The following is a 16,941-nucleotide window of genomic DNA, read 5'->3' on the forward strand; positions in this document are numbered from 1 at the left end:
TGCCCAGTCACGTAGTATATTGCCCAGCCACGTAGTATATTGCCCAGTCATGTAGTATATTGCCCAGTCACGTAGTATATTGCCCAGCCATGTAGTATATTGCCCAGCCACGTAGTAGTATATTGCCCAGTCACGTAGTATATTGCCCAGCCACGTGGTATATTCCCCAGCCACGTAGTATATTGCCCAGTCACGTAGTATATTGCCCAGTCAAGTAGTATATTGCCCAGTCACGTAGTATATTGCCCAGTCACGTAGTATATTGCCCAGCCACGTAGTATATTGCCCAGTCACGTAGTATATTGCCCAGTCACGTAGTATATTGCCCAGCCATGTAGTATATTGCCCAGCCACGTAGTAGTATATTGCCCAGTCACGTAGTATATTGCCCAGCCATGTAGTATATTGCCCAGCCACGTAGTAGTATATTGCCCAGTCACGTAGTATATTGCCCATCGACGTAGTATATTGCCCAGCCACGTAGTATATTGCCCAGCCACGTAGTATACAGCACAGAGCCACGTAGTATATTGCCCAGTGACGTAGTATACAGCACAGAGCCACGTAGTATATTGCCCAGCCACGTATGTCACAGGTTAAAAAAATAAAAATAACCATATACTCACCTTCCGAAGGAGCCCTTGTAGTCATGTCGCCTGTGTGCTGTGCTTTCGGCAGCTTCCGGTCCCAGGGTTGGTAACGCAGGACCCGTGATGACGTTGCGGTCACATGACCATGACATCATGGCAGGTCCTTCTCGCGCAGGACCTGTGATGAGGTCGCGGTCACATGACCGTGACGTCATGGCAGGTTCTTGTCACATACCATCCTCGCCACCGGAAACTGCCGCTTGCATGGAGTGGTTACCGGAGCGTCGCGGGGATCGGGAAAGGCTGCGGACAGTGAGTATATAATGATTTGTTATTTTTTAAATTATTTTTAACATTAGATCCTTTTACTATTGACACTGCATAGGCAGCATCAATAGTAAAAACTTGGTCACACAGGGTTAATAGCGGCGGTAACGGAGTGCGTTACCCGCGGCATAACGCGGTCCGTTACCGCTGGCATTAACCCTGTGTGAGCGGTTACTGCGGGGAGTATGGAGCGGGCGCTGACTGTAGGGGAGTAGGGAGAGACTAATCGGACTGTGGCCGTCGCTGATTGGTCGCGGCAGCTATGACAGGCAGCTGGCGAGACCAATCAGCGACTTGGATTTCATGACAGACAGAGGCCGCGACCAATAAATATCTGTGACAGAAAGACAGACAGACAGAAAGACGGAAGTGACCCTTAGACAATTATATAGTAGATACTAGCTTTGGTATCCTGCTCTATAACGGACCCTAAGTCTTCTGAAGTTAATTACGCTACTAATTTGGGTTGGCTTGAACCCCTCCCTGTGAGAAATCTGAGCTGGTTCTGGGCTAGGCAGATGAGCTGGCAGTGACGGAGCAGGGTTTTATAAGGTATTGTCTGGCTGTGGCCTGAGCTTTTATAATTCCCTCGCTGCAGCGTGCCTGCTAGCCAGTCCACAGTGAAGCGACCCATCCGGCGACAAATTATCCTAGGTGTAGTTCCCTGACTGACCTGAGGGTAACCGGGGCGCTGGAGAGCTGCAAGTTCCGAAGCGGAATTGGAAAAGCGGGATACACATAAATCCCTTCAGTTCGTGATATATTGTAGCAGCAGTGGGATAACTAAAATAAGCCCCTGCAGTAAACTGATAGGTCAATAGCCTTTGTTTGTGTTTTCCTCACATTGTAGCAGTGGAGGGATAACTAAGATAAGCCCCCCTGCACATGTGATAGCGCGGTGCTGGCCTAAGGTCACCCTGATCCGTGACATAGTGGTGTCAGCACGGTGTGAAGTGTGAATCGTAAATTCGGACAAACAACCGCACTCAGACAATATTTTAAAGTTGCATCAGAGGTGTGAAGTATTTATTGAGTAACACCACAGTGGTCAATAGAGTTCTGAGGTAACCTTTCGACCCGTAGGGTCTTTCTCAAACCTCACTTAGTGAATGAACAGTGATGGAAGAGAGAGGAGGAGGACACTTGTCCGATGAATGGAGACAGAAGCTCCACAAATGGTCCAGAGGAACTAAGAGGTACGAGGGTCCGGAACGGCACGGACAGGGCGCAGAGTCCCTAGAAGCACTGTGGGTCCACAGTGCCGTCTCCCTCCTCCCTGCTGGACCCACAGTGCTTCTAGGGACTCTGCGCCCTGTCCGTGCCGTTCCGGACCCTACGGGTCGAAACGTTACCTCAGAACTCTATTGACCACTGTGGTGTTACTCAATAAATACTTCACACCTCTGATGCAACTTTAAAATATTGTCTGAGTGCGGTTGTTTGTCCGAATTTATGATTGAACTGGATCCAGTCCAGGTTCAGCCGGCTCCAGCTTCATTTCTACAGAGTGCACGCCTTTCCCCTCTAACTGAAGTGTGAATCGTGACACAAAGACCTCCACCTGTGAAAGTACTACAGCCCAGGTGTCCACCCGTGAGCCCTCCACAGACGAGGCATACACATATGAGAGCGCTACCGCCGAGGCTTCCATCCGTGAGAGCTCTACAGCCGTGGATTCCACCCATGAGAGTGCTACAGCGGAGGGTTCCACTTGTGAGAGCACTACAGCCAAAGCTTAAACTCTTGAGAGCGCTACAGACGAGGCTTCTAACCGTGAGCACACTACAGCCGAGGCCTCCATTCGTGAGCGCGCTACAGCCGAGGCCTCGACTCGTGAGCTTACTACAGCCAAGGCTTCTACACGTGAACACGCTATAGTCAAGGTCTCCTCCCGTGAACGTGCTACAGCCGAGGCCTCCACCCGTGAGAGCGCTACAACTGAGGTTTCCACCCGTGAGAGCGCTAAAGCCGAGGCCTCCACCCTTGAGAGCTGTGAGGATAATGTATAATATAAGTTTTAGTCTCTCATTGCCAGCACCTATAGGGTGGGCGTTGACCCCCCTTTACTTAAGGGTTTAGCTTTTCTTTTCAATGGGTGTAGAAGAGCTTTTATTGCTTCTTGCTGCAAATTCCTGACTTTCAGCTCCCAAACCCCTCATGCCCCTCCCAAAGGAATTTTTACGATCAGCATAGATGCATAGACAGTTGAACCAGCTGAAACTGGTCTGATATCCCTTTTAAAACATAAGGCTCTTTGTCTTAATCTTAAGATTCTGGGCCAACGGTTTAGGCTAGGAAAATAATAAATCCAGTTTGCGAATCTCCATCGACGCATCTATCAGCCACGGTAAGCGCGGGCTTCTGGTTCCAACAGGGACAGAGTATGGATTTCTCTGGAACTATGCATCCCATCAAGCCCAAATTTGGTCTCATTAGAACGCCAATGTTAATACAAGATGAATGCTGGGTGTGTTATGATTCTTACATGTTCTGTAGCGGAGATACAGGCATTAGACAAACTTGTGTGAAATTTAGTAGGACTGAAGAGATAGGAGGGTCTGAGGAAACCAGCCCTGTTAGTGATGTCACGAGGCTGTGGTTATTTAAGTGACTCCACTTTACCCAGCCTGCAGAGTCTAGAGAGTCTCTCTGAGTCTGACTTGAGGATCCCTCACTGCCAGTCCTGATGCATTGGGACATTTGGGAGCTCCGCCCACTAGCCTGATTTTGCCTGAAAAGACCTGAACACATGTAAGTGTTAACCCCTTCATGACCCAGCCTATTTTGACCTTAATGACCTGGCCGTTTTTTGCAATTCTGACCAGTGTCCCTTTATGAGGTAATAACTCAGGAACGCTTCAACGGATCCTAGCGGTTCTGAGATTGTTTTTTCGTGACATATTGGGCTTCATGTTAGTGGTAAATTTAGGTCAATAAATTCTGCGTTTATTTGTGATAAAAACGGAAATTTGGCGAAAATTTTGAAAATTTCGCAATTTTCACATTTTGAATTTTTATTCTGTTAAACCAGAGAGTTATGTGACACAAAATAGTTAATAAATAACATTTCCCACATGTCTACTTTACACCAGCACAATTTTGGAAACAAAATTTTTTTTTGCTAGGAAGTTATAAGAGTTAAAATTTGACCTGCGATTTCTCATTTTTACAACGAAATTTACAAAACCATTTTTTTTAGGGACCACCTCACATTTGAAGTCAGTTTGAGGGGTCTATATGGCTGAAAATACCCAAAAGTGACACCATTCTAAAAACTGCACCCCTCAAGGTGCTCAAAACCACATTCAAGAAGTTTATTAACCCTTCAGGTGCTTCACAGCAGCAGAAGCAACATGGAAGGAAAAAATGAACATTTAACTTTTTAGTCACAAAAATTATCTTTTAGCAACATTTTTTTTATTTTCCCAATGGTACAAGGAGAAACTGAACCACGAAAGTTGTTGTCCAATTTGTCCTGAGTACGCTGATACCTCATATGTGGGGGTAAACCACTGTTTGGGCGCACGGCAGGGCTTGGAAGGGAAGGAGCGCCATTTGACTTTTTGAATGAAAAATTGGCTCCACTCTTTAGCGGACACCATGTCACGTTTGGAGAGCCCCCGTGTGCCTAAAAATTGGAGCTCCCCCACACGTGACCCCATTTTGGAAACTAGACGCCCCAAGGAACTTATCTAGATGCATAGTGAGAACTTTGAACCCCCGGGGGCTTAACAAATTGATCCGTAAAAATTAAAAAGTACTTTTTTTTCACAAAATAATTCTTTTAGCCTCAATTTTTTTCATTTTCACATGGGTAACAGGATAAAATGGATCCTAAAATTTGTTGGGCAATTTCTCATGAGTACACCGATACCTCACATGTGGGGGTAAACCACTGTTTGGGCACATGGTAAGGTTCGGAAGGGAAGGAGCGCCATTTGACTTTTTGAATGAAAAATTATCTCCATCGTTAGCGGACACCATGTCGTGTTTGGAGAGCCCCCGTGTGCCTAAACATTGGAGCTCCCCCACAAATGACCCCATTTTGGAAACTAGACCCCCCAAGGAACTTATCTAGATGCATATTGAGCACTTTAAACCCTCAGGTGCTTCACAAATTGATCTGTAAAAATGAAAAAGTACTTTTTTTTTCACAAAAAAATTCTTTTTGCCTCAGTTTTTCATTTTCACATGGGCAATAGGATAAAATGAATCCTAAAATTTGTTGGGCAATTTCTCCCGAGTACGCCGATACCTCATATGTGGGGGTAAACCACTGTTTGGGCACACGGCAGGGCTCGGAAGGGAAGGCGCGCCATTTGACTTTTTGAATGGAAAATTAGCTCCAATTGTTAGCGGACACCATGTCGCGTTTAGAGAGCCCCTGTGTGCCTATGCATTGGAGCTCCCCCACAAGTGACCCCATTTTGGAAACTAGACCCCCCAAGGAACTTATCTAGATGCATATTGAGCACTTTAAACCCCCAGGTGCTTCACAGAAGTTTATAATGCAGAGCCATGAAAATAAAAAATAATTTTTCTTTCCTCAAAAATGATTTTTAGCCTGGAATTTCCTATTTTGCCAAGGGTAATAGGAGAAATTGGACTGCAAATGTTGTTGTCCAGTTTGTCCTGAGTACGCTGATACCCCATATGTGGGGGTAAACCACTGTTTGGGCGCACGGCAGGGCTCGGAAGGGAAGGCACGCCAATTGGCTTTTTAAATGGAAAATTAGCTCCAATCATTAGCGGACACCATGTCACGTTTGGAGAGCCCCTGTGTGCCTAAACATTGGAGATCCCCCACATATGACCCCATTTTGGAAACTAGACCCCCAAAGGAACAAATCTAGATGTGTGGTGAGGACTTTGAACTTCCAAGTGCTTCACAGAAGTTTATAACGCAGAGCCATGAAAATAAAATAAAAATTTTATTTTCTCTAAAATGATTTTTTAGCCTGCAATTTATTATTTTCCCAAGGGTAAAAGGAGAAATTTGACCCCAAAAGTTGTTGTACAGTTTCTCCTGAGTACGCTGATACCCCATATGTGGGGGTAAACCACAGTTTGGGCACATGTCGGGGCTCGGAAGTCAAGTAGTGACATTTTGAAATGCAGACTTTGATGGAATGCTCTGCGGGCGTTACGTTGCGTTTGCAGAGCCCCTGATGTGGCTAAACAGTAGAAACCCCCCACAAGTGACCCCATTTTAGAAACTAGACCCCGAAAGGAACTTATCTAGATGTGAGGTGAGCACTTTGAACCCCCAAGTGCTTCACAGAAGTTTATAACACAGAGCAGTGAAAATAATAAATACGTTTTCTTTCCTCAAAAATAATTTTTTAGCCCAGAATTTTTTATTTTCCCAAGGGTTACAGGAGAAATTGGACCCCAAAAGTTGTTGTCCAGTTTCTCCTGAGTACGCTGATACCCCATATGTGGGGGTAAACCACTGTTTGGGCACACGTCGGGGCTCAGAAGGGAAGTAGTGACTTTTGAAATGCAGACTTTGATGGAATGGTCTGCGGGTGTCACGTTGCGTTTGCAGAGCCCCTGGTGTGCCTAAACAGTAGAAACCCCCCACAAGTGACCCCATTTTGGAAACTAGACCCCCCAAGGAACTTATCTAGATATGTGGTGAGCACTTTGAACCCCCAAGTGCTTCACAGACGTTTACAACGCAGAGCCGTGAAAATAAAAAATCATTTTACTTTCCTCAAAAATGATGTTTTAGCAAGCAATTTTTTATTTTCTCAAGGGTAACAGGAGAAATTGGACCCCAGTAATTGTTGCACAGTTTGTCCTGAGTATGCTGGTACCCCATATGTGGGGGTAAACCACTGTTTGGGCACACGTCGGGGCTCGGAAGGGAAGGAGCACCATTTGACTTTTTGAATAAAAGATTGGCTGGAATCAATGGTGGCGCCATGTTGCGTTTGGAGACCCCCTGATGTGCCTAAACAGTGGAAACCCCTCAATTCTAACGCCAACACACCCCTAACCCTTATCCCAACTGTAGCCGTAACCCTAACCACAACCCTAACCGCAACACACCCCTAACCACAACCCTAACCCCAACACACCCCTAACCCTAACCACAACCCTAATTCCAACCCAACCCTAACCCTAAGGCTATGTACCCACGTTGCGGATTCGTGTGAGATTTTTCCGCACCATTTTTGAAAAATCCGCGGGTAAAAGGCACTGCGTTTTACCTGCGGATTTACTGCGGATTTCACCTGCGGATTCCTATTGAGGAATAGGTGTAAAACGCTGCGGAATCCGCACAAAGAATTGACATGCTGCGGAAAATACAACGCAGCGTTTCCGTGCGGTATTTTCCGCACCATGGGCACAGCGGATTTGGTTTTCCATAGGTTTACATGGTACTGTAAACCTGATGGAACACTGCTGCGGATCCGCAGCGGCCAATCTGCAGCCAAATCCGCACCGTGTGCACATAGCCTAATTCTAAAGGTATGTGCACACGCTTCGGAAAACGCTGCGGATCCGCTGCAGTTTCCCATGAGTTTACATTTCAATGTAAACCTATGGGAAACAAAAATCGCTGTACACATGCTGCGGAAAAACTGCACGGAAACGCAGCGGTTTACATTCCGCAGCATGTCACTTCTTTCTGCGGATTCCACAGCGGTTTTACAACTGCTCCAATAGAAAATCGCAGTTGTAAAACCGCAGTGAAATGCGCAGAAAAACCGCGGTAAATCTGCCATAAATCCGCAGCGGTTTAGCACTGCGGATTTATCAAATCCGCTGCGGAAAAATCCGCAGAGGACCAGAATACGTGTGCACATACCGAAACCCTAACCCTACCCCTAACCCTACCCCTACCCCTAACCCTACCCCTACCCCTAACCCTAACCCTACCCCTAACCCTACCCCTAACCCTAACCCTAGTTCTAACTCCAACCTTAGTGAAAAAAAAAAAAATTTCTTTATTTTATTATTGTCCCTATCTATGGGGGACAAATGGGGGGGGTCATTTACTGTTTTTTTATTTTGACCACTGTGATAGATTATATCACAGTGATCAAAATTCACATTGGAACGAATCTGCCGGCCGGCAGATTCGGCGGGCGCACTGCGCATGCGCCCGCCATTTTGGAACATGGCGGCGCTCGGGGAAGAAGACGGACGGGACCCCGCCAGGATCGGTAAGTATAAGGGGGGGAGATCAGGGCACAGGGGGGGGGGAGATCAGGGCACGGGGGGGCGTCGGAGCACGGGGGGGGAGGGATCGGAGCATGGGGGAGAGTGATCGGTGTGCGGGCGGGTGGATCGGTGTGCAGGGGGGGTGGATCGGTGTGCAGGGGGGGTGGTTCGGAGCACGGGGGGGGATCGGAGTGCGGGGGGGTTTGATTGGAGCACGGGGGGGTTTGATTGGAGCACGGGGGGAGCGGGCAGGAGGACGGGGGAGCGGAGCACAGGACGGAGGGGAGCGGACCACAGATCGGGGGGCTGGGGGGGCGATCGGTGGGGTGGGGTGGGGGCACATTAGTATTTCCAGCCATGGCCGATGATATTGCAGCATCGGCCATGGCTGGATTGTAATATTTCACCATTTTTTTAGGTGAAATATTACAAATCGCTCTGATTGGCAGTTTCACTTTCAACAGCCAATCAGAGCGATCGTAGCCACGAGGGGGTGAAGCCACCCCCCCTGGGCTAAACTACCACTCCCCCTGTCCCTGCAGATCGGGTGAAATGGGAGTTAACCCTTTCACCCGGCCTGCAGGGACGCGATCTTTCTGTGACACAGCATATGCGTCACAGGTCGGATTGGCACCGACTTTCATGACGCATACGCTGTGTCACAGGTCGGGAAGGGGTTAATTTCTCATTTAACCCCTGTTATTTTTACGATTACCTTGTACATATTGTCAATTGTCTCATATTGTAACATCTTTATATAACTTTTTATAAACACTGCCTTAAAGGGACACTGTCACCTGAATTTGGAGGGAACAATCTTCAGCCATGGAGGCAGGGTTTTTGATTCACCCTTTCCTTACCCGCTGGCTGCAATATTGGATTGAAGTTCATTCTCTGTCCTCCGTAGTACATGCCTGCACAGTGCAATCTTGCTTTGCGCAGGCGTGTACTATGGAGGACAGAGAATGAACTTCAATCCAATATTGCGGCCAGCATGCAGCCAGCGGGTAAGGAAAGGGTGAATCAAACACCCAAAAACCCCGCCTCCATGGCTGAAGATTGTTCCCTCCAAATTCAGGTGACAGTGTCCCTTTAAATCTTTTATGGAGTATAATATTTAAAATACTAGATTCGTTCTTCTGCTCTAAACTGTACCCTAAGTCTTCTGAAGGGAATTACGCTACTGTTTTGGGTTAGCTTCGGACCTGTTTTAAACGAAGCTGGTGGCAGCATACCGTGTTCTGGGTATTTGGGAGTCGTTGTAGCGACAGCGGCGTTGATAATTATTGTTCCTGCCTGAGTGGGAGTAGTTATCGCCTCGCTGCAGCGTGCCCAATAGCCAGTACATAGCAGACAGCCTTTCTGGCGACTAATTACCCTAGGTGCAGTACCTAGTCTGACCTGAGAGTAAGGGGGGCGCCAGAGAGCTGCAAGTTCAAGCGGAACTGTAAAGCAGGATATACATAAATCCCTGCAGTTTGTGGTATATTGAAGAGCTGTGGGATAACTAGAATAAGCCCCTGCTGTAAACTAAGAGGTCAATAGACTTGTGTGTTTTTTTTCATCACATTGTAGCAGTGGAGGGATAAATAAGATAAGCCCCCCTGCACATGTGATAGCCATCTGTTGGCCTAAAGTCACCCCGATCTGTGACGTGGAGGGTGACGGTCACGGTGTGAATCGTGACAAGAGCGCTACAGCCGAGGCCTACACTCGTGAGAGTGCTACAGCCAAGGCCTCCACCTGTGAGAGTGCTACAGCCTAGGCGTCCACCCTTGAGCCCTCCACAGCCGAGGCATGCACCTATGAGAGCACTACTGCCGAGATGTCCACCCGTGAGAGCTTTACAGCCATGGATTCCAACCGAGAGAGCGCTACAACGGATGATTCCACCCGTGAGAGCACTACAGCCAAGGCTTACACTAGTGAGGGCACTATAGACAAGGTTTCCACCTGTGAGCACGCTAGAGCCGAGGCTTCCAACCATGAGCACGCTACAGCCAAGGTCTCCACCAGTGATTGCGCTAAAGCCGAGGCCTCCACCCATGAGCGTGCTACAGCTGAGGCTTCTACTTGTGAACTCGCCATAGTCAAGGCCTCCACCCATTAGCGGGCTAGAGCCAAGGCCTCCACCCATGAGAGCGTTACAGCCGAGGCTTCTATCCATGAGGGCGCTAAAGCCGAGACTTCCACCCGTGAGAGAGCTATAGCCGAAGCCTCCAGCCGTGAGAGCGCTAAGGCTGAGGCTTCAACCTGTGAGGGCACTGCAGCCAGGGCTTCCAGCCATGAGGGCGCTACAGCTGAGACTTCCACCCGTGAGTGCACTACAGCCGAGGCCTCCAGCCATTAGCATGCTACAGCCGAGGTCTCCACCCCTGAGAGCACTACAGCCGAGGTCTACACTCGTGAGAGCGCTATAGCCAAGGCCTCCACCCGTGAGAGTACTACAGACCAGGACTCCACCCGTGAGACCTCCACAGACGAGGCATGCACCTATGAGAGCACTACCGCCGAGGCTTCCACCCGTGAGATCTCTACAGCTGTGAATTCCAACCCTGAGATCGCTACAGAGGAGGATTCCACCCATGAGGATTCCACCCATTCCAGCCAAGGCTTACACTTGTGAGGGCGCTACAGCTTCCACCTGTGAGGGAACTACAGCCGAGGCTTCCAACCGTAAGCGCACTACTGCCGAGGCCTCCACCCGTGAGCGAGCTACAGCCGAGGCCTCCACCCGTGAGAGCACTACAGCCGAGGCTTCCACCTGTGAGAGTACTACAGCCGAGGCTTCCACCTGTGAGGGTACAACAGCCGGGGCTTCCACCTGTGAGGGCGCTATAGCCGAGGCTTCCACCCATGAGAGACTACAGCCGAAACCTCCACCCGTGAGAGTGCTACAGCCGAGGCTTCCACCTGTGAGAGTACTACAGCTGAGGCTTCAATCTGTGAGGGCACTACAGCCAGGGCTTCAAGCTATGAGGGCGCTACAGCCGAGACTTCCACCCGTGAGAGCCCAACAGCCAAGGCTTATACTCGTGAGGGCGCTACAGATGAGGCTTCCACCTGTGAGCATGATACAGTCGAGGCTTCCAACCGTGAGGATGCTACAGCCGAGGCCTCCACCCGTGAGTGTGCTACAGCCGAGGCTTCAACCTGTGAGGGCACTGCAGCCAGAGTTTCCAGCCATGAGGGCGCTACAGCCGAGGCCTCCACCCATGAGGGCGCTACAGCCGAGGCCTCCACTCGTGAGCAAGCTACACCCGAGGCCTCCACCCGAGAGTGCTACAGCCGAGGCCTACACTCGTGAGAGCGCTACAGCCGAGGCCTCCACCTGTGAGAGTAATACAGTCCAGTCCTCCATCTGTGAGCCCTTCACAGCCGAGGTATGTACCTATGAGAGCGCTACTACTAAGGCTTCAACCCGTGCGAGCTCTACAGCCGTGGATTTTACCCGTGAGAGTGCTACAGCAGAGGATTCCACCCAGCCAAAGCTTACACTCGTGAGGGTGCTACAGACGAGGCTTCCACCTGTGAGCGCGCAACAGCCGAGGCTTCCAACCATGAGCGCAATACAGCCGAGGCTTCCACCTGTGAGGGCACTACAGCCAAGGCTTCCACCTATGAGGGCATTACAGCTGGGGCTTCCAGCCATGAGGGTGCTACAGCCGAGACTTCCATCCATGAGAGCACAACAGCCGAAGCCTCCGTGTGAGCGCAACAGCCGAGGCTTCAACCTGTGAGGGCACTGCAGCCAGGGCATCCAGCCAGGAGGGCGCTACAGCCGAGGCTTCCACCCATGAGCGCGCTACAGCCGAAGCTTCAACCCCAGAGAGCACTACAGCCGAGGCCTACAATTGTGAGAGCACTACAGCCGAGGCCTACACCCGTGAGAGCGCTACAGCCGAGGCCTACACTTGTGAGTGCTACAGCCATGGTCTCCACCCGATATAGTACTACAGCCCAGGCCTCCACCTGTGAGCCCTCCACAGCCGAGGCATGCACCTATGAGTGCTACCGCCGAGGCTTCCACCTGTGAGAGCTCTACAGCCGTGGATTCCACCTGTGAGAGCGCTACAGTGGAGGATTGCACCCGTGAGAGCACTACAGCCAAGGCTTACACTCGTGAGGGCGCTACAGACGAGGCTTCCACCTGTGAGCGCGCTACCGCCGAGGTTTCCAACCGTGAGCGTGCTACAGCTGAGGCCTCCACCCATGAGAGAGCTACAACCGAGACTTCCACCCGAGAGAGCACTACAGCCAAGGCCTCCACCCATGACAGTACTACAGCCCAGGCCTCCACCTGTGAGCCCTCCACAGCCAAAGCATGCACCTATCAGCGCGCTACCGCCGAGGCTTCCACCCGTGAGAGCTCTACAGCCGTGGATTCCACCAGCGAGAACGCTACAGCAGAGGATTCCACCAGTGAGAGCACTAGAGCCGAGGCTTCCACCTGTGAGGGCACTACAGCCGAGGCTTGCACTTATGAGGGCATTACAGCTGGGGCTTCCAGCCGTGAGGACGCTACAGCTGAGACTTCCACCCATGAGAGCGCTACAGCCGAAGCCTCCGTGAGAGCGCTACAGCCGAGGCTTCTACTTGTGAGGGCACTGCAGCCAGGGCTTACACCCATGAGGGCGCTACAGCCGAGGCCTCCACCCATGAGCGCGCTACAGCCGAGGCCTCCACCCGTGAGCAAGGTACAGCCGAGGCCTCCACACATGAGCAAGCTACAGCCGAGGCCTTCACCCGTGAGCGTGCTACAGGCGAGGCCTCCACCTTTGAGCATGCTACAGCCGAGGCCTCCACCGGTGAGCGCGCCACAGCCAAGGACTCCACTGGTGAGCGCGCCACAGCAGAGGACTCCAACCGTAAGCGTGCTACAGATGAGACTTCCACTCGTGAGCGCGCTACAGCTGAGACCTCCACCTGTGACAGCGCTACATCCGAGGCCTCCACCCATGAAAGCACTATAGTGGAGGCCTCCTCCTGTAAGAGCGCTAAAGCCGAGGCCTCCACCCGTGAGAGCGTTATAGCCAAGGCCTCCACCCATGAGCCCTCCACAGCTGAGTCTTCCACCCGTGAGAGCCCTACAGTCGAGGCCTCCAGCCATGAGTGAGCTACAGCCAGGGCCTCCACCCGTGAGAGCGCTACAGCTGATGCCTCCACCTGTGATAGCACTACAGCAAAGGCCTCCACCCATGAGAGCGCTTCAGCCGAGTCCTCCACCCATGAGAGCGCTACAGCCGAGGCCTCCACCCTTGAGCATGCAGCGCACCAGCCCCTTCTCACCTGTATATTGCCTGCTTATCTGTTTCCATGGGGTTGTCTCCAATCCCCGGGCTCTGCGAGGATTGCTCCGCGCTCACCGCATCCTCCTCCGTCTTAAAGTTGGTGACAACCTGAATCTGGAGGGAAGAAATTAGGGTAAGAGGCGAGGCTAGTGCATCACCCAGCAGAGCATCGCCCTCACAACATCACCCAGCAGAGCAACGCCCTCACAACATCACCCAGCAGAGCAAGAGCATCGCCCTCTCAACATCACCCAGCAGAGCATCACCCTCACAACATCACCCAGCAGAGCATAGTCCTCACATCACCCAGCAAAGCAAGAGCATCGCCCTCTCAACATCACCCCGCAAAGCATTGCCCTCACATCACTCGAAAGAGCATCGCCCTCACAACATCATCCAGTAGAGCATCAAACTCATAACATCATCCTGCAGGGGGTCGATGCAGAGCATAAGCTGCAGAGCCCCACACACAGAGCATTTTCCTCACAACAAAACCCAGCAGAGCATTACACACAGAGCATTGCAAAACATCAGCCTGCAGAGCATCACTACAAAGTATCGCTGCAGAGCATCACTAGTACCACAAGATGTTACCACATTGAGGCCCCCACATGATAACAAAGGCGCAATGCTCTGTACTGCACAGGCAGCAGGGTCCACCAGGGGGCGCTGTCCAGTTACCTGCGGCTCCTCCGGGTAGGTCTCCATACCCATCTGCTCGGTGGACATCATACTGCATTCACCGCTGACCTCATCTCAAACGGGCAGATCTGGGCGCTGACCTGCGGGAGCACAGGAGGGATAATGGGGTCCACACATCAGTGACACCGGCAGAGGTCACAGGACCGGCAGTACCTCCTAATACTGCGTGGGTGTGCACCACGAGGTCAGGGGGCAGTGTTCAGGTTGTGAACAGTGGGGAACATTTTTTCAGGGTACACATACCAGGGGTGGAGACACATTTTCAGGGAGCAAATAGTTGGGAGAGGATAGGATTTCAGGTGGGGAACGAGTTTTCAAGGTGCACACAGGAGAAATTTTCAGGCTGCACATGGTGGGGGGAAATGTTTTCAGCGTGCACACAGATGGGGAAACTTTCTTAGGGTGCACACAGTGGGGGTTGGCACATTTTCAGGGTACACAGTGGGAGTGACTCGTTTTCAGGGTGCATGACATGTTTTCAGGGTGCACACAGTGGGGGGGACACATTTTCAGGGTGCACACAGTGGGGGTACACATTTTTTAAGGGTGCACACAGTGGGGGTTGGTACATTTTCAGGGTACACACAGTGGGGAACACACATTTTAAGGGTGCACACAATGGGGGGACACATTTTCAGGGTGCATACAATGGGGGACATTTTAAGGGTGTACACAACGGGGGAAACATTTTCAGGGTGCACAATAGGGACACATTTTCAGGGTGCACACAATGGGAACAGAGCCAGGTGTAGGTACCACCTTCTCACACACCACCAGACATTCGAGGCAGAGTGGCAGACTTTGAGGGGACGGCATGGATGAAGGGGAACATACTGACACCCCCAGCGCTCCAGGTCCTGCTGCATCTTCTTCATTTGCATCCTCCTCTTTTTAGAACGCACAGTAAGGGAACTTTTTGAGAACAAAACCAAACTTGACAAAGGACAGGCTGAGCACTCAAAACTAATTCTCAAACATGACCTTGAATTTTTATTACCGACATTCCCCTCAGTAGCAACCTTCTACACTACCAAAGGTGCTTGGTACCTCTAAAGGGACGCCCCATTGTCTCAGGGGTTAACTTGTTGACACAAAACTGTGGGATCTATATAGATAACATCCTTTTGTAGATTCACTTCCTTCATACATCACGGACACCACAGATCTCCTGAACAAAATCGAGGGTGTCCAGCTGAATGAAGAAAGGTGGCTGGCATCAATAGATGCGGACAGTCTATAGAGAAATATCCCTCACCATTGGGGTATCAAGGGAGTGGGACACTTCTTGAGGTCTACGTCTATCAAATTTATAAACCATAACATCTTGGTCGAAAAACTCCTTAAATTCACCCTTACCCATAATTTCTTCCTCTTCGACAAGAAGTACTATAACCAGCTCAGGGGCACAGCGATGGGGAGTCCGTGTGCCCCATCATACGCCAATCTGTTCCTGGGCTGGTGGGAGGAGACCCTGGTCTTTGGGCATGAGCCAAGGTGGTGGCATTCCTTCATAGGAGCCTGGTACAGGTTTATTGATAACATCTTTATTATCTGGTCAGGGACAAGGGGAAGTTTGAAAAGTTTGTGGGGAGTTTAAAGATCAATGAACTCAACCTGTGTTTCAATTCAGAACTAGCCAAAGAACAACTACCCTTTCTAGATGTGCTGATCAAGAGAAAACAGGATGGCACCCTAGTTACTGATATCTACCACAAACAGACCAGCACAAACAGGCTCTTTAGATGGGATAGCCACCACCCAGCCCCCTCAAAAGAGGAATAGCTAAGGGTCAGTTCCTCAGGTTAACAAGAAACTGCTCAGCAACATCAGACTTCCAGAGACAGGCCATTGATATGTGGCGGAGGTTTCTAGAAAAGGTTTATCCCCCGGCATATCATCGAGTCAGCCCGTGAGTTTGCAGAAGATAAAGAGAGACAAACCCTATTGAGGAAAAAAACCAGAAAGAAACAACAGGAACAAAGTGAGACTATACGAATCATAGACACATATGATAATCAGCATAACCAGCTGTTTACCATCCTTAGGAGGCAATGGGATGTTCTGGGAGCAGACCCCGACCTAAGAGGGATGACCGGAAAAATCCAACAGTTACATACAGAATGTCAAGCTCCCGCCCTGACTGGTTGGCTTCAGCCAAGGGGGTTTGTGGCCCCACTGTGCCACGAACCAGACTACCCTGGAAGGGGCGTGACTATGACAGCTGCCTTGGTCTTCACTGGAGCCTCTGATGGTGAAGTCAGGCTTGAGCGGCAGGCAGCTGCCAGGTGCTACTCCAGGGTGGTGTCTGGCTGTGGCTGCTGATCCCACTGGGAGACAGGAACACCAGGATTGGTGCGGGCTACTGGCAGATGAGCACTGCTGAAACTTGGACGAGTAGGCTGTTAGGCACGGCAGAGAACACAGGGCTGGCAGGCACGGCAGAGAACACAGGGCTGGCAGGCACGGCAAAGAACACAGGGCTGGCAGGTACGGCAGAGAACACAGTGCTGGCAGGCACGGCAGAGAACACAGGGCTGGCAGGCATGGCAGAGAACACAGGGCTGGCAGGCACAGCAGAGAACACAGGGCTGGCAGGCATGGCAGAGAACACAGGGCTGGCAGGAATGGCAGAGAACACAGGGCTGGCAGGCACGGCAAAGAACACAGGGCTGGCAGGCACGGCAGAGACACAGGGCTGGCAGGCACGGCACAGAACACAGGGCTGCCAGGCATGACAGAGACACAGGGCTGGCAGGCACAGCAGAGAACACAGGGCTGGTTGTTGTGGTGTATGAAGGAACAGGTATGGACCTGTTTACACAGAAGATGCAGGTACGGAAACAAGCAGGAAGGAATGG

At 50.9% G+C, this 16,941-nt stretch overlaps 1 protein-coding gene across 5 annotated transcripts in view; it reads right to left on the bottom strand.

The window, feature by feature from the left end:
* PKNOX1 (PBX/knotted 1 homeobox 1) overlaps positions 1–16,941 on the bottom strand; it is a 211,708-nt gene that overhangs the window by 162,558 nt on the left and 32,209 nt on the right. For all 5 annotated transcript variants that reach the window (XM_069760367.1, XM_069760372.1, XM_069760370.1 and 2 more), the window contains 2 exons: positions 14,063–14,163; positions 13,380–13,495 (listed from right to left, as the gene is read on the bottom strand). In XM_069760367.1, coding sequence (XP_069616468.1) covers positions 13,380–13,495; positions 14,063–14,113 — 167 coding nt within the window. In that variant the 5' untranslated portion in view covers positions 14,114–14,163. The remainder of the gene's footprint in view (positions 1–13,379; positions 13,496–14,062; positions 14,164–16,941) is intronic.

Source organism: Ranitomeya imitator, chromosome 3 (assembly GCF_032444005.1).
Source record: "Ranitomeya imitator isolate aRanImi1 chromosome 3, aRanImi1.pri, whole genome shotgun sequence".
Classification (NCBI taxonomy): domain Eukaryota; kingdom Metazoa; phylum Chordata; class Amphibia; order Anura; family Dendrobatidae; genus Ranitomeya; species Ranitomeya imitator.